The sequence below is a fragment of the Polypterus senegalus genome, chromosome 1, assembly GCF_016835505.1.
Source record: "Polypterus senegalus isolate Bchr_013 chromosome 1, ASM1683550v1, whole genome shotgun sequence".
In the NCBI taxonomy this organism is placed as follows: Eukaryota; Metazoa; Chordata; class Cladistia; order Polypteriformes; family Polypteridae; genus Polypterus; species Polypterus senegalus.
This window is the reverse complement of record NC_053154.1, coordinates 239,737,137-239,761,173: the sequence shown is the minus strand read 5'-3', so window position 1 is coordinate 239,761,173 and position 24,037 is coordinate 239,737,137. Positions and strand designations below refer to the sequence as shown.

At 36.8% G+C, this 24,037-nt stretch overlaps 1 protein-coding gene across 1 annotated transcript in view; it reads left to right on the top strand.

Moving 5' to 3' along the window:
• The window catches only part of LOC120540101 (cilia- and flagella-associated protein 46), a 248,788-nt gene that overhangs the window by 171,292 nt on the left and 53,459 nt on the right, over positions 1–24,037 (top strand). The window contains exons 48-51 of the mRNA XM_039770591.1: positions 5,523–5,665; positions 19,337–19,446; positions 20,888–20,955; positions 21,788–21,952. Coding sequence (XP_039626525.1) covers positions 5,523–5,665; positions 19,337–19,446; positions 20,888–20,955; positions 21,788–21,952 — 486 coding nt within the window. The remainder of the gene's footprint in view (positions 1–5,522; positions 5,666–19,336; positions 19,447–20,887; positions 20,956–21,787; positions 21,953–24,037) is intronic.

Sequence of the window (24,037 nt, the reverse complement as noted above, 5' to 3'; positions counted from 1 at the left end):
GCACATTAAAAGCTTCATATTGTAAGTGTTCCCCGACCCAATCATTAATTGCTCCATGCTTCTTAAATGGGCTTTCTCTTACGCTGGCAGGAGTACGCAGGCAGTGCTTACCACACAGTATACATTACATTCTTGATATTACAGCTCTCTGAACTTTTTAGCATACTAAGATGTAAACCTGAAATATTTTTCATGATGAAATGCATTAAAACATCTGTTGTGCCACTGTCCCAACAAATGTTTAACAGTAAGAATACAAAGACGTTTATTGTGTGGTGATTGGCTATGTGGGCAAAGAAAATGAAAGGATAGGTACTGGGGTTTGGTACATTCGATAAAGACGGCACAATTGCAATAAAGAATGCCCGCTCAAAAGAACACCCATTGAATTCTGCATTTGTGTCCCTGACCACCAGCTCACGAACCCAACATTTACACATTATTTAAAGTAAACCAGTGGGATACTCATTCATACATCTAGCCTCCTGGAGCCCCATCACAAATACCATAAATGCTGTCTGCATTGAGCGTGCAGCTACTTTTGCAATTACTTTTTAGAAATATGGGAGCCCCATCACAAATACCGTAAATGCTGTCTGCATTGAGCGTACAGCTACTTCTGCAATCACTTTTTAGAGATAAGGTGGCAAGGTGTCCTGGGAATTTAATGGTTGTTCTTCTGGATGAGCCTTCTTTATTGTTAATTTTAGCAGTACTGTCTCTGTCAAATGTACCAACCCCTAGTTCCTGTCCTTCCATTTTCTTTCTCCACGTAACCAGTCGCCACACATTAAAAGTGTGGTATTTGCTACCACTGCACCACCGTGTCCCCCCACATATTTAATTATTAACAGTATACGTTATTTAAATGAAGTTAACAATTTATGTGTAAAATGTAATATACATATGTTAATACATTTCATCATAAAAATTATATCAAGTATACATCTTAGCATTCTAATAGCACTCAGCTCCAAGAGGGTTGCTCTTGGAAATGTAAATTAACTTAGAAGCCAGGGATCATCGTCTCTCTTCTGTTGAACTGTATTGAATTCCATTATTGTCATTATATGATACAATGCGATTCGATATGCAGCTTCTCCATAAACTCATTTTCCTATAAAATGGTAAAAAAAAAAAAAAATTATAATTCAATAAAAACAATGAAAAATATACAAATGAAAGCATAAGTACCATATATATATATATATATATATATATATATATATATATATATATATATATATATATATAGTAAGCTGGAGGGGTAATCGCACCCCAAGAGGACACAGAAACCCCTGAAACGCAGTTTACCTTCACATTGCTCCTTACCCTTGTTACTTGCGCTATAATGTGTAATAAAGCCCTCGCGCGGTACTCTGCTTACTTAAAAGCCTTGTGCAGCGCCTGTCAGTTTTGGAATTGATTGTTTTGCTTTGACCTCTCTCTCTCTCTCTGACATTCTCTGCTCCTAGCGGAACTGTCATCTGATTTGTCATGGAGCACGTTTAAGCTTTTGAAAAAGAAACAAATGTTTGTTTGCAGTGTTTGAATAAAATTCCTGCTTTCTACAACCTCCTGTGTCTCTGTGCAAATCTGTGACACAAGCGTGACTATATATATATATATATATATATATATATTTACAGGTGCCGGTCATAAAATTAGAATATCATGACAAAATTGATTTATTTCAGTAACTCCATTCAAAAAGTGAAACTTGTATATTAGATTCATTCATTACACACAGACTGATGTATTTCAAATGTTTATTTCTTTTAATTTTGATGATTATAACTGACAACTAATGAAAGTCCCAAATTAAGTATCTCGGAAAATTAGAATATTGTGAAAAGGTTCAATATTGAAGACACCTGGTGCCACACTCTAATCAGCTAATTAACTCAAAACATCTGCAAAAGCCTTTAAATGGTCTCTCAGTCTAGTTCTGTAGGCTACACAATCATGGGGAAGACTGCTGACTTGACAGTTGTCCAAAAGACGACCATTGACACCTTGCACAAGGAGGGCAAGACAGAAAAGGTCATTGCTAGAGGCTGGCAGTTCACAGAAGGGAAGGACAAGATGTGGTAGAAAAAAGTGTACAAGCAATAGGGATAACCGCACCCTGGAGAGGATTGTGAAACAAAACCCATTCAAAACTGTGGGAGAGATTCACAAAGAGTGGACTGCAGCTGGAGTCAGTGCTTCAAGAACTACCACGCACAGACGTATGCAAAACATGGGTTTCAGCTGTCGCATTCCTTGTGTCAAGCCACTCTTGAACAAGAGACAGCGTCAGAAGCGTCTCGACTGGACTGCTGCTGTGTGGTCCAAAGTTATGTTCTCTGATGAAAGTAAATTTTGCATTTCCTTTGGAAATCAAGGTCCCAGAGTCTGGAGGAAGAGAGGAGAGGCACAGAATTCACGTTGCTTGAGGTCCAGTGTAAAGTTTCCACAGTCAGTGATGGTTTGGGGTGACATGTCATCTGCTGGTGTTGGTCCATTGTGTTTTCTGAGGTCCAAGGTCAACGCAGCCGTCTACCAGGAAGTTTTAGAGCACTTCATGCTTCCTGTTGCTGACGAACTTTATGGAGATGCAGATTTAATTTTCCAACAGGACCTGGCACCTGCACAAAGTGCCAAAACTACCAGTACCTGGTTTAAGGACCATGGTATCCCTGTTCTTGATTGGCCAGCAAACTCACCTGACCGTAACCCCATAGAAAATCTATGGGGTATTGTGAAGAGGAAGATGCAATACACCAGACCCAACAATTCAGAAGAGCTGAAGGCCACTATCAGAGCAACATGGGCTCTCATAACACCTGAGCAGTGCCACAGACTGATCGACTCCATGCCACGCCGCATTGCTGCAGTAATCCAGGCCAAAGGAGCCCCAACTAAATATTGAGTGCTGTACATGCTCATACTTTTCATGTTCATACCTTTCAGTTGGCCAACATTTCTAAAAATCCTTTTTTTGCATTGGTCTTAATTTATATTCTAATTTTCCGAGATACTGAATTTGGGACTTTCATTAGTTGTCAGTTATAATCATCAAAATTAAAAGAAATAAACATTTGAAATACATCAGTCTGTATCACCCTTATACCCTCAGACCACATGTCAGACACCAGATAAAAAGTCAAATTATTATTTATTATAATAATAATGTGCACAAAGTACTCTCCACTCCCAAATACTCAATAAACAATACAATACAATAATCCAATCCTCCAAACGCCCAGACGCTTAGTCACCCTGCCTCCCAACTCAGCTCGTCTGTCTGGGATCTCCCACAGTCCTTTATAGTCCTTGACCCGGAAGTGTTTGTCCCTCAGTAAGTGTGACTTTCTATCACTTCCAGGTCAGGTAAAAACTTCTCTTTTCTTAAGCCTGGAAGTATATCATTTCTTCCGTTTCTACGATTGTGAAATATTTCCAGGTTATAGGGAAAGTATAAGTCTAGGCCTCCCTGCAGCGTCCTCCAATGGCCCGCATGGTATCCAGCAAGGCTGTGGTGAAAAATTCCGAGTTCCATGATGCCCTGCTGGAATTCGGGCCCTTCCATGTTGCAGAGATGGCTCCATCTGGCGGTTTGGGGTTGTTGGCTGGGATACACAGCCGTCAATCCCTCACAATATACACATATATATATATATATATACACACACACACATATAGTGCAACATTGCAAATGGTTCATAAAGTGGCTCAGGTTGTACAATATTACAGTTGTAGTGCAAGTTTACAGTGAGGTAATTGTAATTATAAGTGCAAATAGTTCTACTAGGAGCATTTGATGGACTGATTGAGTGTGTTTACAGTTCTTGGGAAGATACTGTTTTCTGAGCCAGGTCCATGCAGGAATTGCTGAATGGGAGAGGTTCAAATAGACTGTGTCATGGCTTTCCTGAGGTAGTGTGCTGTAAATGTCCTCCAGGGCTAGAAGCTGTATCCCAATAATCCTCTGCACCCTCCACATAATCCACTGTAGAGCTTTCCAATCAGCTGCCAAGGAGCTGTAAAACCTAAAATAGATATAATGGATTAAAATACTCTCAGTGTGGTGTACTGAGAGTAACAGCGAATTGAGCTACGGCGGTGGGTGGGGGATGGGATAGTAGGCTGTTTGCTGTTTGTTTTATCGACACATTTACAATACAAAAGACCTGACGGAGAGATGCGAAGGAGTTTAAGGTGGGCCGGGATTATGAGTTTTTTCGTAGGCGTCGGTAATTCTAGTGTTAATCCATAAGACTCTATCTCTGAAGCAGCTTTCCCAATTGCTGTGCCACCATGTGTCCCGATTTTCCAAGCAGACATAATTCAACTTTAAGGACACATATTTGAACAAATTCCACCCAGTGTCTGTTTTCTTTCTGTAGTATTGTTTCTTCCCACATCACAATCACATTTGAAATGGTATGCTGCCCTGTCCAGGATTGGTTCCTGTTTTTGAACAATAATTTAGGACTTCAACGGAATTAAAAAACAAAACAAAACACTTGGACGAATGGAAAGATCTATTTTTTGTGACCCATGGGTTCACTAAAAGCTCTTAAAGTTGTTGCACAAATCTTCGAATAAGAAGGATTGCTTGTAGGAGAGTGTGCTTATAAACAGACTTATGTTTTCCAATTGAGATTCAAGTTTCCAGGCCATGAAATAATTAACCAAAATTTCAACCACTTTAAGCTGTATCATCCTCTTTCAATGTATATTGCAGTTTAACATAGAGGTTTTTATCTTCTTACTGAAAGATGTTATTGACATACTGTTACCTGGTGTTAACTTTCTAATAAATAATTTAAATGATTGCTGCAAAACAACTTTGCTAATTATTTGATTCTGTAAACATTGACAGGAGTTCCATTCAATAATATTCTTTGTGATACCAATAATGTTATCAAGGTATTGCCAATGCTAATATGCTTTTCTGCTTTTTATTAAAGTGTTCATTGGAGTTAGTTATCATTAAATTCAACTTTAATATAAACTATGTAATGGAGTAAATGTCTTTTGATAAGTACTGCATTTATTTGCCACTGCCTAGTTTCTGATAATCCCTTTCGTAAATATAGTGAAAAGATTAAATTGTAAAGGTACTCACATAGTATCTTCTTCAAAAAAATAATAGTCATTAGAAATGTTAAAAAATAAACTTACCATTACTAGTAAGTAAAATGTTTAATCAAAGTGGAGAAATGTCAGGGTTACATTCTTTCTTTCATGCTGGTATTGAATCTCTGGAAGTTCCCTTTTTAATTTTATATTCTGGTGTTAAAATACAAGCATATTGATGTCTACTTTAGAAGTGACAGAAAATGTGTTAAGTCAAAGAGTCATTGGCATCTGTCTCTCTCTCTCTCTCTCTCTCTCTCTCTCCTAAGGTTCAAAGCTAAGTATAAAAGTGCCTTGTTTGCATTTTAATCAATATGAACTAGAAAGATCAATAGTATTAAAGAAGGAAAAAATCTCTCAATGGACTTTATTAATTTTCTTGTTGTTTGTGGCAGGTCCATTAATGCATACCAGAGTTGCACGAACATCTGTGAATCCAGATACTTTTTCAAAGCTTCTTGCAGAGGTTCGCCAGTATAAACAAAATGTTATGAAATTGCTACTAAAGAAGGAGTTTCAAAAAAGTTATAATTTAGAGGTAAGATATACAATAAGCAATATTTCATTAAACAAGGGCTTAACCACTTTTTACTGGAACAAAACCTAGCAGCTAGAGAAATATATACCTCTGGATAAAAAATGTTTGTCTTTGTCACTGTCTGCATCTTTGCCGCAGGATCATACAGTCACATTTTTTTTTTAAACATATTTAGAAATATCAAAAACAAAATAATGATAACAATTTGACTTTGCAATAATTTATTCATCAGAACGTGTACAGATATGCTGTTGTTGTCTTTGGAAAACAAATACACCCTTGACTGTAATAGTTGGCATTGCCCTTTTTAGCAGAAGCAACCTCAAGTAGGCATTTCCTAGAATTTTCTGGAAGAAAGTTTTTCTTACTCTGCCAAGAAGTATCCTTTCAGCTTTGCAGCATTTTAGGGCTGTCTTGTGTGCACAGCCCATTTCAAACCCCCTTACTAACTGAGCATCTCAATGGGATTCACATCCAGGCTTTGACATTTCGTTTCTTTCTTTTCAGCCATTACTGGCAAATTTACCTTAATGTTTAGGGACATTGTCATGCTACAAGCTCTGTTTTTGGTTCAGCTTCAGTCTTCTAATAAGTGGGTTTTTTTCCTCAAGCACCCTCTGGTGCAAGAAAGAATTCATAGTTGATTCTATGAAGGTGAGCTGCTTAGCCCCTAATACAGCAAAACAGCAACAAACCATAACATTTCCACAACCATGCTTTACAGTTGGTGTCAGTTTTTTCTGGTCAAATGCTGTGTTTGGTTTTCACCAAACATGTCTTCTGGTTATGTGGCCAGAATATCTCTATCTTTGCCTCGTCTTTCCAGACTACATTATTCTAGAAGTCCTGGACTTTGTGTATATGTTCATGGCAAGCTTTAGTCGTGCCCTAATGTTCTTTCTGGACAGCTATCCTCTTGGTACACCTCCAGTGTAGATCTAATTTGTGCAGCCTATTTCTAAAATAAAATCTGTAGGGATTCCAGACCATTAAACTGCTCAGTCCCCTCTGGGCATTCTACCTAACATAAATGAAACAGTCCTCTCTGGATTTAGGGTTCTTACGGAAGGACGTGATGATGAAACAAAGACCAAACCAAACTAAATGTCTAAGGTTTAAATAAGACAGGTTCCTCCGTGATTCTTGACAATGATGTTCTAATCATTAGTACCTGATCTGGTGCACCTGATTCATAGTTTAAGTATTTAAGATAGTGATGAATGTAAGGATGGGCAGCACGTTGGGTAGCTGCCCATCCTTAGTGGGTAGCATTTCTGCCTTGCAGTTAGATGACCCGGGTTCAATTCCCAGGTCCACCCTGCATGGAGTTTGCATGTTCTCCCCATGTCTGCGTGGGTTTCCTCCGGGTACACCGGTTTCCTCCCACAGTCCAAAGACATGCAGGTTAGGTGCATTGGCTATCCTAAATTGTCCATAGTGTGTGCTTAAATAAATAAATGGCCAAGTGTAATATTTTTGTCTCATTTGTTTAACTGGTTTCTCTTTATCTACTTTTAGGACTTGAGTGAAAATCTGATGATGTTTTAGGTCATATTTACGCAGAAATATAGAAAATTCTAAAGGGTTCACAAACTTTCAAGCACAACTGTATATTGTAAAAATGTGTACAGTAGCATCCTCTCTTGAAACTGCAGTGAGACAAAGAAATTATTTTAGGCCTGAAATTAGAAATTAGATATTAATTTATTGTGCCATTAGTTTGACTTTGTGTCGAATGAGCTGTTGCTCATGGAGTCCCAAATGAGGCACATTACCTACATTGTGAGGGAACGTCAGTTATGGCACTACGGTCATGTGGCACATTTCCCTGAGGGTGATCCAGCTCGTTAAATCCTCATTGTTGGGGACCCAAGTGGCTGGACCAGGTCAAGGGGTCGCCCACGTAACATCTGGCTGCGGCAGATAGAGGGTCATTTCTGGAGGGTGGGGCTGGACCGCATGTCTGACTGGGGGGGTTGCCAACTGAGATCCCGAGTTGTTTCATCATGTAGTGGGTGCGGCAACGCACTGTACTGGTACTTGCTCCCCAACTTGACTTGATTCCTGGTGTGCCTATGGCTGCTTGTCACTAGTGTTTTTATATAAACCTTTGAATTTCAGAGAAAAAAACACCACAAATGTTGTTTGTAAACTTCTAATCTTTCAAGTCATGTTACAACACCTTGAAGTATTACATTAAGCAAATGTATGATCAAATATAAACAGGGAAGAAAATGAGCGCATTGTTTGTATTCTGACCATTAAAATTGCAGCCCTGGAAAAAAAGCATTTCATATTGGTCTAAAACATGCAGGTTAGTTAGGTTAAGGGTAGAGTGTGATCATTACAAGCACAGCACATTTGCAAATGATGTGTGCTGCCGGCATATACGTGATTGTTGGTCTTAAGGACCAAACATATTCTGGTGAAAAGTGCAACAACCATAAATTTAGCTCTCAGACTTTGAGCAATGGTGAATTATGGGAATTTGGGAAGGTGGATTATCCTTCTGGGTCATTGGTGTTCTAGTTGAAGCACAATGTGAGCACAATGACAAGGGTATGGCATAAAGGGTTACAGGAGTGTCAGACACACAAAAGTAAGATGTCTAGAGTTCTGAGATAAAGAAAGACCTCTCATTCGCTTGGCAGTCGTGAAATGAACAGGAACATCACAGACCCTAGCCCAGCAGTTGGGTGTCAGGTACACATCAACAGGTGTCTGCATGCACTGTTTAATACTGTTTGTAGTAGCTGGGCCTTCTTATGCATTCTATTGTGCATTCCACATGTGTGACCGAGCTCTACTTCTAACCATGTGCAGCATGTATCATAAATAATCAGCCAAATAAATTGAAATCCTGTGTCTTTCTTTGTGTTACAATTTTTATAGAGAGCAATATATATGGACTTTTTTGATCCTTTCATCTATTTTCTACCCTGCCTATACAGCTGAAGTTTGAAGGGGGAAATAGTGCCTGACCCAATGTCTCTGGGTGTATGGTTGAAAATATTCCAGCAACATGTGATGCATTAATACAAAAAAGGCTATTTCAAAATCCACAATTAGCCTAACAAACACACAGCATTGAAGTATGGAGAGAAAAACAGTACCTGGTGTAAAAGAGGGACAAGAGGCAGAAAAAGTTTTGGGGTAGCCACTCCATATACTTGGTGTAAAATATGCTATGATTGAAGCACGGAGTAATCATTAAGGACTGAGTCCTAACAGAACTGAGCATGCATTGGGAATAGGCAGGGTTCTATAGAGGGCAGACATGAAGGGGTGTACTTGGAGAGCTGGAACCTTAAGTGATGTCAAGCTGATCCTTCATTGGAGGGTCAGGAGAAAAGAAAAGAGAGAGAGAGTTAGTACACATTGCCACCCCCTGGCCCAGCATAGAAGTACAATTATGTAAGCCTTTTGACTGCCTTCCATGCGCACATGTCTGACTCTGGATTAAAACTCCAACATACATGCAGAGAATGTCTAAACTTCACACAGGAAGTCCTTGTTGAGTCTGTTGGCCAATTGCTCTTAGATTTCACTGCTTCCAGCTATAAGTAAGAAGTGGCTTTATAACCACTACAATATGCTGAGTATCATATTAAATTAACAATTCCAATATTTTTATTATTACACTCGTCCTTTATTTCAATTTATGACATGAAGACAGTCTTTTGTTACAATGTTTGTTCTTATTATTTGTTGGTAATTAAACTTATGAATTGTTGACCATGAATCAACTGGTGCAAGTTTGATTAGTCCTGCAGTGTTTGCCAGAAGAGAGGAGTAAGAAAACCTTAAACATTGCTGTCTTTCTAAGGCAGCAAGAGTTACATGAAGTACATATAAAACGTTTTCACATTTTATTGAAATGTCACAGCCAATGCCAATTGGTATTGTGTTTTTAAATCTTTAATTATTGCTGTGTGCAGTTTTTCTTCAGTTTTTTTTTACATGAAAGTTACGCCATTGTCTCTTTCCTCTGACACACTTGACTGCATTTGCATATCCTTTTAACATCGACAAATCTTCTCCTGCCTCTGTTATCGACATTATTTAACATTGTGTCCCAGATGTGAATTGATATCTGTCATCAGCACACAACTATAACTATATGTTTCACTATGTGTGATGAAAATGAAAACAAATCTGAAAACTGATGGTACTCTACTTATTTCAGTGGTCTCACTCACTGTCCAGTTTTCAAAAACACAGCAAACTGGACAGTGAATACAAATGTGAGAATAAATGGTCAGCTTTCTTTGTGAAAATGGAAAGGACAGATGCAGTGTGGTACTTGACTGTAAATGAGGTTCTTGTTAGAAGAAAGAATATGAGTTGAGTATAGCTATATTGAAGTACTGCCACATATGTTGGATTACATACAAACACAATCACATGTATTCAATCACTTCCATGGTTTGATGCTACATGCATACACACACAAAAAAAACAATTGTCTATTCTTGTATTTGCATTTATTGCCATGTCTTCCGTGTCTGAAAACATCGCAGCTGAGCTGGATTCATTTGCAGATTGCTCCATCCAAAGTGTGCCAACTTGAGTGCACTCATTTCTCAACATTAAACGTTTACTTGGTATGGCTGCCAAAGGTACATCTACTAAATACTGACTTGAAGGAGTTAAGTACTTATACAATAGGTAGTTTTGTGTTTTATATTTGTAATTAATTTAGACCACTTTATATGCAGTTTTTTTTCTGCTGATCAATCTCAAAAAAAGCAAAATTAAATCCACTGTGATTCAATGTATTTAACAACAAAATGTGAAAACTTCCAAAGGAATAAATATATTTTTTTAATAGTCACATGTCCTGATCCGATATTGTGTGCCACCTTCACTACCCTCTGCAGTGCTTTATGATCTTGAGCCAAACAGGTGCCATTCTTTGTCTCTGCTTCACTCCCATACAGATATTTACCTACTTTGATTGCTTTTTTGAGTTTGTATTTACATATCTTGTATATTTTCATAACACTGATTTGATCTAAATTAATGCAAGCCTTCAATAAACTTCTGATGCCAGCGTCACCAGGAGTCTCCAGTTTCATATTAGTTATTAAGCTGATTGTTTTCATAGGTATATTCACACATTTTGTGTTGCAACATTTACATACTGTTGATCTGTTGAGGAGTCTCTAAACACCGTCATTGCAGTCCTGCAGTTTATCCTCTGCCTCTTTAGTCCAGTACTGAACCACTTTTTTTATCGGATTATCTGCTTCAGTGTCTTCTTGTAAATTGTCAGCAGGAGTACTGAAGGTGAAGGTGGGGGAACAGTGACGAGTGGTAAGCATCTTTTATATGGGTGTAGCAGTGATCCAGAGAATTAGCACCCATCATGGACAGCTGACATGCTGATGATATACATAATAATAATAACAATAATAAATAAACCCTCTCAATGTAAAGATTATATTGTGTAATAATGTCATACAGTTCATTCAGTGCTTTGTTTGTGTTGATTTTAAGATGAATATAAAAAAGCATTCAGTAAACTAGTGGAAAATTACCTTGGAAGCTAAAATGAATGACATATGATCAATAAATATTACAGATTGGATAAACAGCTGTTAGAGACAGTTTTCAGATTAGTGCACTTTGTTCACCAAAAAACACATGCTTCCTCCTTTGCTTTTTCTATACAGTTCAGCCTGATTCACACAGATTGACGATGGTGTATTGCAGCGTCTAGTGTCTCAGCAGTTGGCCATTTTTCTAAGAAACAACACAAACAAGCTCCTTATTGAATAGACTAAAGTTTGAACTCCAGTGTTTGAATGGGTTTGTCAATTATACGTAATAATCATGATGACTGACTGCACAAACTACAAAAATAAAATTATATACAAAAAGCTCACAGATGTTTGAGAAACATGCAACACATTGCCACTTTTTCAGTGCCATGTCAAAATGTCAAACCTATACAAGGGATTGAATATTAAGCATCCCATTTTAATGCTTCAGTTTATTTGATACCTTCTAATTAGAGACTGAGAACTTCTGCTACAAATCCAAACTGTGTCCTTATATCCTATCTTTATAGTGGGTTTTATGATAATTATTTTGGGTAAAGTTCTTACATTACCTGAATTTCTGAGTGTGCACAAACCTTAATAATCTTACAGAATTTTGCAGAGTTAAAACTAACTCAGTATTTTTTTTCAAGAAGCAAGCCGATATTATTAAATTCTTAATTATTGCCTAAAGCCTACTGTTTTATTATTATTTGGCATTCGTTAGAGACTCCCTTTTTACTAACTGAAAATATCCAAGTAAACTACCAAGTCAGTTGATATCTTTTTCAGGTGAAATATATAGTAAGTGAGCTCCTTGACAAGTTTCCTTTTCTTTATTTTGCAATCTTACCATTTCTTTCACTACTTTTTGAAAGTAGTGGCACCTAGAATTGAACAAACTGTATCTCTTCAAAGAGTTTGCTGAGCTCTTTCGTTCAGGGCAACATCAGATAAAGAAAGGTTCTTTAGATGTGTCTGAGATTTCTTCTCTTCTACTCATATACTTCTTTTATCTTATTGTTTTATCTCTTTGTTCTTGGAGTTTTAAGGGTGACATTATCTGTTGTGCATTGGATTCATGTCTTTCCTTTGACCATAGGAAGCCTTCCCACCTACAGTATGTGTAATTGGGCCACTGGGCTATCTGTTAGGGTTTGTAAATAATTTCTCTTGGTTGCTCAAAGTTAATTCCATGACAGCTCAGGCTGTTTTTTATTTTCTTTTTAATAAGTACCCAAGTGTCTGCTGTAACCTTGGAGGTAAATTTAGCTTGATTGACAGCATACTTATCAGATACAATTTGTACTTTTAGGTTTTGGTAGTACCATTGCACAACAAAGAGAATTCTAATCAACTATCTCATTTTGCCTCCAGGATTTTGTAAAAGAAAGTAAATTTTACTTTCATATTCTTATAGCCTAATGTGTCATAATACAATAAAGGACCAATGTCATCTTGGTTCTAAATCTACAACTACCAGAATGGGTGCACTTACAGGTAACACTTATGAACTTCTGTTTAGTAGGCAGAACTTTCAACATTTACTAATAACATCATTGATTAATTAATTCCAGTGATATTGTATGCACAAAATGAGAGATGAATGTATATATTGATTGCATTAACCTTAGCACAATGTCATTGGAGGCAGCATATTGCAAGTCTTATGTTACCAATTTGAAGGGAACACCAGGGATAGGTCTTAAGGCAACACAGGAAACTAACAATGTCTATTCTTCCTCAACACCCATATGCAAGGTCTGGAGGAATTCCTGTGACTCTGTCACCCAAACAAATTAATTACGAGGGTAAATCAAAAAGTAAAGGCAGTTTGAAGATTACATGATAACCGCAATTGATGGAAACTGACACAATACATCATGTCCACAATGGCTTATGGGTAGTTTGATCAAATAAGAGTGCAGCGCTCTGCCATTAGTATAGTGGAAGCTACAGTAAGTTCCAATGAACACGAACTTTCAGCAGCAGGGTTTCACCATTGTTGAAAAACACACCATAGTGAGATTTCTTTGGGCTGAGGGAGCAAAACCTGCAGAAATTTACCAAAGGATGTTGACTACATTATTCCCTCTCCCATCTCACTACATTATTCCCTCTCCCATCTAGAGAACAAAAACTCCTACATTAGGATGCTCTTTGTTGACTACAGCTCCGCCTTTAACACGGTTATCTCCCATAAACTCACCCATAAACTATCTACACTTGGCCTGCACCCCACCCACTGGCTCCTAGACTTTCTGACTGGCAGGCCCCAGTCTGTCAGGATTGGTATTAGGATTTCAGCCACCATTATCACAAACACAGGCACTCCACAGGGATGCATCCTCAGACCCATCCTTTACACCCTGTTCACCCACGAATGTGTCGTCTCCCACAAAGATAACATAATCCTAAAGTTTGCAGATGACACTACAGTGATTGGACACATCACTGGTGGGGATGAGGCGTCCTACAGGAGGGAGGTGGACAGTCTGGCGTCATGGTGTGAGGATAGCAACTTCACCCTCAACACAGACAAGACAAAATAGATGATAGTGGACATGAGGAAGGAGAGTAGACCTCACCGCCCATTGTTCATCTGAGCTTGAAGTGGAGAGTGTGAGCAGCATTAGATACTTGGGCATCTACATCAGTAAAGATCTCACTTAGACACAACACCACACACCTGGTCGAGTGGGCTGAACAGCGACTATACTTTCTGATGAGGCTGAGGAAGTTTGGTATGTTTACTAAGATTCTTGGCAACTTTTACAGCTGCATTGTTGAGAGCATCTTGACCAGCTGCATCACCGTGTGGTATGGCAACACTACTGCTATGGACCGCAAATGCCTGCAGAGAGTGGTAAAGACTGCTGAGATAATCACCAGGACCCCACTGCCCTCTCTGCAGAGCATGTATAACTGAAGAGTCCGCAGGAGAACTGCCTTGATCCTCACGGACCCCACAAATCCCCAACAAGAACTGTTCACACTTCTACCCTCAGGCAGGAGGTACAGAAGTATGAAATGCAGGACTTTCAGGCTAAAGAACTCTTTTTTTCCCAGGGCCATTAGACTCCTAAATAACTGACTGGAGTTTATAACCATGGTTCACCTCATTCTATTTACCTCACACAACTGTATTTGACTTGTCCATCACACACCTACCTGCACAATTACACTTTATACTTCTATTCTGTTTTTATACTTTATGCTGCCTCTGTTACTCATTATCTATCTTCTACTTATTATTTATGTTTATCTTTATATGTTGGTTTTGTTATTTGGTGTGGACAGCAAAGAAAGAATTTAATTTTACAGGAAAGCGTGTTTCCTTACTGTGCACATGACAATAAACTTTGAACTTGAACTTGAAAGTGAAATCAGCATGGCTCAACGAAAAGTGTATGAATTGTTAGAAATGTTTAAAGTGAGAAGAAAAAGTGCAACCAACAAAGCTCAATTTAGTCAACCATCAATATCGTATACACAAGCCCACATCAGCATGGTGAATGTCTTCATCAGAGGAGATAAATGGATTACATTGCCAGCTGTTGCAGCACATTTGGCTATTAGCTATGGATCTACACAAGCCGTAATGCATGACGACTTGGGGTACTGTAAACTTTGCTAAAAATATGTAGCCAAACAACTTACTGATCTGCACAACTCAATATCCCTTGGTGCATTTCAGCAGTTAACAATCTATCGACCCAAACATTAACACCATTCAACAATGGTGCAATCCCATATTGGAGCGTCTGTGTTCATTTGACCCCTTGCTTTAGACTTCTGTTATGGTAACTGTATAATTTTCAAATTGCCATTACTTTTTGATTTACTCTTGTAATTTAAACAAACCTATTTAAAGAAAGCTAATTTATAAATTGTTTCTAAATTATACATTGTGGCTAAAGTACAGTAATTTATAATATTTTTTTGACATCACAAAAATATTTTATAAATGAAGACACTCCTGAAAATGACATACTCTACAATAATTCTGTTTCTCTCTATAATAATAAATCTATAAAATAATGTGTTTTTTTTAGTTCATTGTTGCAATATCAGTAGCCATTTTTTCATTTTTCATAACTCAGACTAAGGTTAGTGATCTACTGAATATCTCAACAGCTTTGGGCCTGAAACAGATGAAACAGCCCCAGTTTTTGGCAAACGAGAGAGGCAGCTAAGAGTTGCTCAGAGCTTTTGTTTTTTCTGTGGTGTGAGAGTTAATTAAAAAAATACATTTTGCTCCTATAAACTTGGGTTTTATTTGCCGCTAAGGAATCGTGTGGGAATTTTTAAAGCCATTGTCCCCATTGGAAGGGTTTTTTGCTTTTTTTTTCACCCACAGAAGAGCAAAACTAGCTGGATGTTTGGAGGTGTGCTTGAAAAAGTTACTTGTACTTGTATGTGTACTTGTTCTTGTTATGTTATATTTGTTATATTTTGAACTAGCATTGAGGAAGCAAGGTGGAAAGCAGAAGTAACTGATATTGGCAATAAATTGTTAATAAATAACTGAAACAGAGATTCCTTAGAGCAGTGTTACCCAACCTCAGTCCTGGGGGCACACTGTGGCTGCAGGTTTTTGTTCCAACCAGATTCCTAATCAGTGACAGCACCTAATAACACTGATCTCATTTAATTAGCTGGTATTATTTTTCTTTTATTCTATATTCAGAAAAGCACAGCAGCATGATTTTTACATTTATAAGACATTTACAAATATTTCTGCTTTTGCTATAGATTTAAATGCTTAACTCTCTTTTGTTGATTTCATTATATTTTGCCCTTTCTCTGTGCATTTTTTCCCCTTCGTTGTATCTTATTAATGACAATTAAAAATGAGCAGAGAAGACACACTGGCAAACAACACTGAATAATCTAAGGCTGCAACTACTTTAGCATCAGACCCACTAATTAATAAATAATGGATTAATTAAACAATTAGAACACCTAGAAAAGTAGAATGAAAATCAAAATGAAAATATTGTTAAAAAGAAAAAATACATTATTCCTATGTAACTACTTGGTACATTTTTATATACATGTATATATATATATATATTTATTACCAAACTTTGTTTTCTAATTTCTATATTGTTCCCAAAACACAGAACTTGGGAAATGACAGTTCACTTAATTAGCTCAGGAGTCCAATTAAAAACAGAAGCTGGTTGGAACAAAAACCTGCGGCCACAGTGTGCACCCAGGACCGAGGCTGGGAAACACTGCCTTAGAGGGAGAATGTTACAGGAGCTTAAGAGGACAGATGTTATAAAACAGCTGTAGCAGTTCTATAATCTGTTTCCTTTGGCTTAAATTTTTTAATTTTACCGTTTCCATTCAATTGTTTAATTTTAATTAAAAAAAAAAAGTTAAGGTAGTTTTAGTAATCCTAAATCAAATTTTAATAATTAGGCCAGTGCAACACAAGTACTGTTGATTTCTGGACTTTTGAGATGATGGCTTGGAGGAGCCAGTCGTCAATGAGGGCTACATCTACAGGAGATGCCAGCTGATCCAGCATCTCAAGCTCAGTGTCGCTCAACTGGAGGAGGACTTGGCAGTCCTGCATTGTAGTAGGGAATTGGCCTAGGTGTCCTTTATAGAAGTGTGGGAACAGTCAGGTAGAGATACGTATGTGACAGTCACAAAGCATAAAGTAAAATGTTAACACTGTCTGGGGCCATCAACCCAAACATTAGAAGTGTCAAACCTTTTAAAGGTCCTTGTGGAGCTGGACGGTGTCTCTGATGATTCTCCGGTAGTAGGCAGGAATAAGGAGTCCCAATGGGCCACCTCAAAACCTGTTCTCAGAGAAAGAAAAGTAGTGATAGTTGGGAACTCAGTCATTAGGAGGTTAAAGCACATGGTTTGCTCCAGAGACAGAGAGTTTCACACAGTGTGTTGCCTTCTGGGTGCACAGGTGGGGGATTTCCCTGGAATGGTGGATAGGCCGTTGGCCAGAGCTGGGGTAGATTCAGTTGTCATTGTCCATGTTAGAACAAATGACACAAATAAGGGTAGTCTGTCAGTTCTGCGATCCAAATTCAAAGAGTTAGGTTCCAGGCTAAGAAGCAAAATTGACCGGGCTGTCTTCTCTAAAGTTCACACGCCACTACAAGTAAGATTGAGGAGATTAGAAGGCTTAACACATGGCTCACAATTTGGTACAGGGTAGAAGAGTATAGGTTTATGGGGCATTAGGACTCCTTTTGAAAAAGATGGGACCTGTTCCGCAGTGAAGGATTCCATCTGAACCAGATGGACACCAATGTATCAGGAGGCATATAAATAGGCTTGTTGAGGATTGTTTAAACTAGGGAAAGGGAGAGGAAGGGAGTTTAGGACAGGCCAGGTTTAGAACTATACATGGAAGAACAAGCAACAGTGTACAAATAAAAATGAGTAGTAATGTAAATTCTAACCAAAATTTAAATGTAGAAGGAGTAATTCATTAAAAATAGCTTGTCTTTATGCTAGAAGTATCAAAAATAAGGTTAGTGACTTGAACTTGTATGTAGCAGAGCACAATTACGATATTATAGCAATAATGGAAACGTGGCTAAATAACAAAGATGGGGATGAGTGTAACATACAGGGTTAACATTTTTTAGGAAGGATAGATAGAACAAAAAAGGAGGTGGGGATGCTGTTTATGTCAAACAGAATTTAAATGCAAGTCCTCTTCAATTGGACAATGAGCCAGCCCCATTTTAGTGAGGATTGTGGCTTTGCCTGGAAAGTATTAGGGAAAGAGGCCTTATTCTAAGAGTGTGTCATAGACCACCCAATACAGACAGTAATTTCAATGCACATCTTTTTAGTAATATTAAAAAGGGATATTATAGTCATGGGGGACTTTAATTGTTCGAATATTAACTGGGATTATCTTGCAAATGGCGGAGCACAAGAGTTTTTAGAAGTAATCAGTGACTGTTTTTAGCTTGTCAAGATTTAGTATTTTGTAATAACCAGGGTAGAATTGAGGGTGTAGATGTGATTGATCCGCTGGGATCAAGTGACCATAATATAATACAATTCTCAGGTTTTGTATGAGTGTGGATGCAAAGACTAAAACTGTTAAGTTTAGCTTTGGTAGGGCAAATGTTAAGCAGATGCGGCAAAGTCTAAGAAGGATAGGCTGGGATAAGCTTTTAAATGTGGAGACAGTTGAGGAACAGTGCAACAGATTTAAGAATGTGTTACATGTAATGCAGGACAGGTACATTAAGAGGTGATATGATTGAAGTGTTTAAATTATGAAGAGAATAAGTGAAGTGGATCGAGACTGTTATTTTAAAATGAGTTCATCAAGAACACAGGGACACAGCTGGAACTTATTAAAGGTAAATTTCGGACAAACATTAGGATGTTTTTCTTTACACAGAGAACCATGTACACTTGGAATAAGCTACCAAGTAATGTGGTAGACAGTAAGACTTTAGGGACTTTCAAAACTAGACTTGATGTTTGTTTAGAAGAATTAAGTGGCAAGCTTTGTTGGGCTGAATGGCGTGTTCTCATCTAGATTGTTTCAATGTTATCCCAACATGCATGACTTATGGGTGTGGGAAGAAACAGTAGAATCCAGAAAAACAAAACAAGCCCATAAGCAGTGATCAGGACAGAATTTAAACCCAGTCTTATGGAGATGTGAACCGGAAAGTTTAAGCACCCATCCTTACATATGTATTCAAAACAAAATATATATAAGTGAGTGCGCATACACATGGATAGATGAAATATATAATATTTGCAGTCTTCCAGGAAAGGGTCTGTTCTTAGACTTGTATATTCAGTTAAATTTTGCATTTAACTAAAAGAATATAAGTTAATATTTTTTTAATTATTAGAAGCAGTTTAATTCTTGTATTATTTTCTCTTTCCTTCAGCTATTTTTATTCTAGATATATGTCATATAATAGCAATAAAATATTGAGCTAATGTATTTCACATTTATTATAGCTAACTGTGATTAACCTTTTGTTGTATATTGAGCTGTGTACAGTATTTATGATTTATAGATGTCAATGGGTGGTTTAAGTGGTTTAAAGATAAATAAGTGAATATGGATGTGACTGATTCATGAACAACTGTGTTTTTTCCATTAAAGCAAACATATGAAGTATTGAATGAGGATCCATCAGACTTCAACCATGTTGTCAAACTAATGAAGGATTATCTTAGACCAATACTTTCTCAATTTGACTTTTCAGTTTTGAGGTAGGTAAATAATTAATACAAGATTGAACTTTTTATTCAATATGATGACTGTATATGAACTCTTCATGAAAATAGCAGATTTTAGTTGACAAATTCTGTAAAATAATTCATGTAACTTGTGTTAATCATCTTACAACTCATAATGAAAAAGAATTTGAGGAAATTATTTCTGACATCTGATATGAAATAGAGGGCGGCGACACGATGGCACAGTGGTAGTGCTGCTGTCTCACAGTTAGAAGACCTGGGTCCTCCCTGCGTGGAGTTTGCATGTTTTCCCCGTGTCTGCGTGGGTTTCCCCCTAGTGCTCCGGTTTCCTCCCACACTCCAAAGACATGCAGGTTAGGTGCATTGGCGATCCTAAATTGTCCCTAGTGTGTGCTTGGTGTGTGCGTGTGTGTGTGTGTGTGTGTGTGTGTGTGTGTGTGTGTGCGCGCGCCCTGCAGTGGGCTGGTGCCCTGCCTGGGGTTTGTTTCCTGCCTTGCACCCTGTGTTGGCTGGGATTGACTCCAGCAGACCCCCGTGACCCTGTAGTTAGGATATAAAAGGCTAGATGGATGGATGGATGGATATGCATTAGATTAGTATCCATTGTGGATTAAGAAGTGAGTTTTGTTTCTGTTTTTTGGTTGTGCTGATTTTTCCTCATTAAATGCTTTTTTAGTTTGGCTCAGGTCAATATAGAAAAACATCACAATATTATGAAGTGCTGAAGAAGGGCTCAGATATAATGTTGGAACAGGGACATGGTTGAATGTTCTGTACTGAGTGTTAGCAATCTATCAAAAGGGCAAAGGACTGTCCTAGGCTTCCTGTTCTGAACATAACCAATCACATCAGCAACCATTGGTCAGACTGGGTTGGGATAGTGGTGCAACTGACTGGGCTTGGAAATTTACAATACTGTCTTTTCCTTCTCCTTTTATACATGAGTGGGCATTGCAATATCAATTTATTCAAGTTAGAGGCTCTTTGATCAAAGTGAAGACTGTTATTTTTGTAAAAAAAAAATATATATAACCAATCTACTAGGTTCAATATTCAGTGTAAAAATGCCATTTTTCAGAAAGAAGTTATTCTGTTGTGGATATATCTCTCTATTATAATTAAAAAAAAAACTTGGGTCGAGCAAAGCAAGCAGGGAGCTTTGCCCCCTAGTTTTTAATATTAAGAAAAAATATTTTTTAGCAAAAACTTTAATCATTTATGTAAATAATTATTTGAAAAGAAAAAATGAAAAACTTAATGACATGTATTCAAATATAGATCTTAAAAAAGTGATATTTTATGCTTTTTTTCTCCATTAATTTATTTATTTATGTGCATTAGATTTCTTAAAGAGAACACCCTTAAAGCATACAGAATAGCATTATTCATAGGAACAGATGTGTGATTGCTAGTCAATATTATAATACTTTGATGTGTCACTTGTCATTTTCAGGACGCAGACTTCATTGCTGTCAACTAAAGAAAAAGAGGAAAAACCTGCTTCTGGGAAGACAACCTCAAGTAAGTTAAAGAATAGGCTTCTGCCGTATAGCACCACTATGTGGGATGTATGTTTATATTGCACTGCTAAGTAGGAAAATATTTTTTTTTAGGTTTACAGTTATACCCATATTGTATGTAATATACATATATGTAATTTGTTACTTTGTGAAGCTTTTAGGTGTATTAGAAACAAAAACACATGACCAATCACTTTGAGCAACAGCATGGAATTAAAGAGACAGCTAAAGTTATATGTATGTGAATATTGGGTGTCTTGTAATTCTGAGTGTCTTAGCCCAATAACTTAATTTTAGGTAATGTGTTTATTTAAGTCATATAAAAATAAACAGAGCATCCTCTATTAGAAGGTCATCCTTATAACTGTATTCTACTATAGCACTTAAGCAAAAGTGAAAGTAAAGCAATCTTCATAAATGAAGACTAAATGAAGACACAATTTGAGAAGATGAGCGCACCAACCTTACACAGCCAAAAGAAACATTGTTTTAGCTGCTGTTTGTAATTCAGTACACAAATTTGGAAATCCTTTTTGTAGTTTTCAAAAAATGTGCATATTATATATGACATTGTTTCAGCTAACTGAATTTAATTGTTTTTAATATTTCTTTTTTTAAATTTAAGTTGATAATTACTGGCAGCTTATTTGAAAGGGGTAGTTTTTAGGTTTATAATGATACAGATATGATTTTTAAATAATAAAGCATTCAATAGATTTGGAAAGTCGATTTGGGAAAGTAACATAAACTTGTTATAAAAATTTTTTAATCATATTATTGCTAGTTGTTTTAAAAGACAGACTTGTTTTCTGACGGTGCTTCTTTTATGGCAGGTGCCACTGTTGATACTGAAGAAAGTATCATTGTTCTGGCTGACAAATTGCTTATGGAATTGCCTTTGGAAGCACTTAAAATCATAGATGATGATGGACTAAGCACCATATCTAGAGATTTCTCCCTGCAGCTCCTTTGGAATCGTATGCAAAGAGAAGAACCAGGTAAACAAGAAAACAGAATAATTATTTGGACAAGTGTTTTTTTTTGTTTGTTTGTTTTGCTCTTTGATGTTTATATTGGTATCAGTTACATCTGTGGATGGTAATGTACTCGTAACATACAGTAACATTCTCAAATACTGTATTTAGATGAACTTTTATTAGTTTATCGTGGGCTGGATCATTGAGACCATATATGTATCTGTGTCGCATTTTACCTGAAGAGTCTGACATGGACCTGTTTTTAGGTCCTGTATGTTCTTCTCTGATGAGCAAAATGAATATTAAGTTTATTTTGGTTTTCAAATATTAATTAAATAATTCTAGCTGATATTCCTTTATAATAACTCCTATTTCATTAATCTTTGCCTGGCATGATTGGAGTAAAATGTATGCACAAGTATAAGATGCCAAATTTGGCACTGGAGAAGGTTTATCCTGTACCAGTGATAAATGTTCAGCAGCAGCTAAAAGTGAAATCATTTAATCACAAATGAAAAAAGTATCAGCATTTTCTAAAATCACATAAGGCCATGTTTATTGTTAGATTAATTAATTCATAATAATTAATATTGTATATTTTATGTTATTGGTACAACAGTAGAATTGAACTTAAATATACAAAGCTGTCCTTTATGTTTGAGCTCTTTTTTCATAGGTTCATAGGTAAAATCCTTATATCTGTATAATCTAGTTTTTGTGGGGAGCCTGCTTTAATATCTTTAACCTCTGCTGGGTTAAAATGTTCAGTGGAAGTTTTTGCTACATAGTTTACTTTTCTTGTCTCCCTTAAACTTGAAGCTGAAGTGAAGTATTTGGAGGGTTGAGGTTATCCTAGCTGCATCACAAGAGCTAACCTTGGACCAAGCATAGTCCATCACAGGTTCTACTCATGTACACAGACACACTAACATAGGCTGAATTTAGAGTCACCAATTCATCTAAAAGGCAAATCGTTTGATCCTAGAATTATGCAAACTACACTGATATTGTACATGTGATTGGATTGCTCTAAAGGCATTTTTTGTGCTTTTGGAAAACGGCAGCATTTCCAATAAAATGTTGCCATACTCAGCTCTGTAAATCAACAAGTAAACATAATTCCAAGTACATGGTAAATGAACTGCACGTAAAGGCCTGACTATGGCAGAGCTTAGAGTAGGAATTTTCATATAGATCTCATGATTACTAAATAACTACTTATTTTTAAATTTTCAGAACATACAGTGTTTATAAATAATTAGTTGGATATGTTATGTCCCAAAATTCAACTCCCTATAATGAAAATTTGTGCAAGCAGAATATAGGTGATGTTTTTAGAATTTGATTTATTCTATGGATTAAATTCAGTATATAGTACAGCATGCTTATCCTTTAGAAACTACATTTGCCCATTTACTTTGTGGTCTCCGAATGTCATCTTTGTCAAGTAAGGTAAAAGATATACTGTAGCATAGCATTTATATAGCCTTTAAATGTTACCAATATTGTTGTTATTGCTAGTTACTGTAGTCTGAACTGCAGCTTTTGTTATTTCCTATTTTCAAGGAGGATTATAAACTATTTTGTAATAACCTCATGCACTACAATGCTCTTGTCATTCTAAGATTAGTAATGTTTTATCTTTTATGTGCTCAAAAAGTGCCATGCAGTTTTAGCAATCTGTGATTTGAAGAAGCAGTTTAACCGATTATAAATACATCATTTTATTCCCTTTTTACATTATTTTTATTATTATTCCAGCTGTGCATTTTATGTCATTATTTTACAGTAATGATACTTTTGACGTTTTCTTGTAGTACTGGTGTTAGCATGTTAATGTAAAATTTGTACCCTGCAGTAGGTGATTCACTCTCAGCTGTTAATAATTTTCAAACTCAACTGGAAAATAAATGAGCACTGATCTGTATTGAACATCTTCTGTGCTAATATAAATATAAAGATCTTCTTGTGAATGTTTTTTCCATCAAAATACTTTTTTATTATAGTAATAGAAAACACAAATTATTGATGTTTTTGTCACTCATACTGTATATTGTAACCCCATGATGTGCCAGAACAAGTAGTAAGCAATATAATGAATTTCAG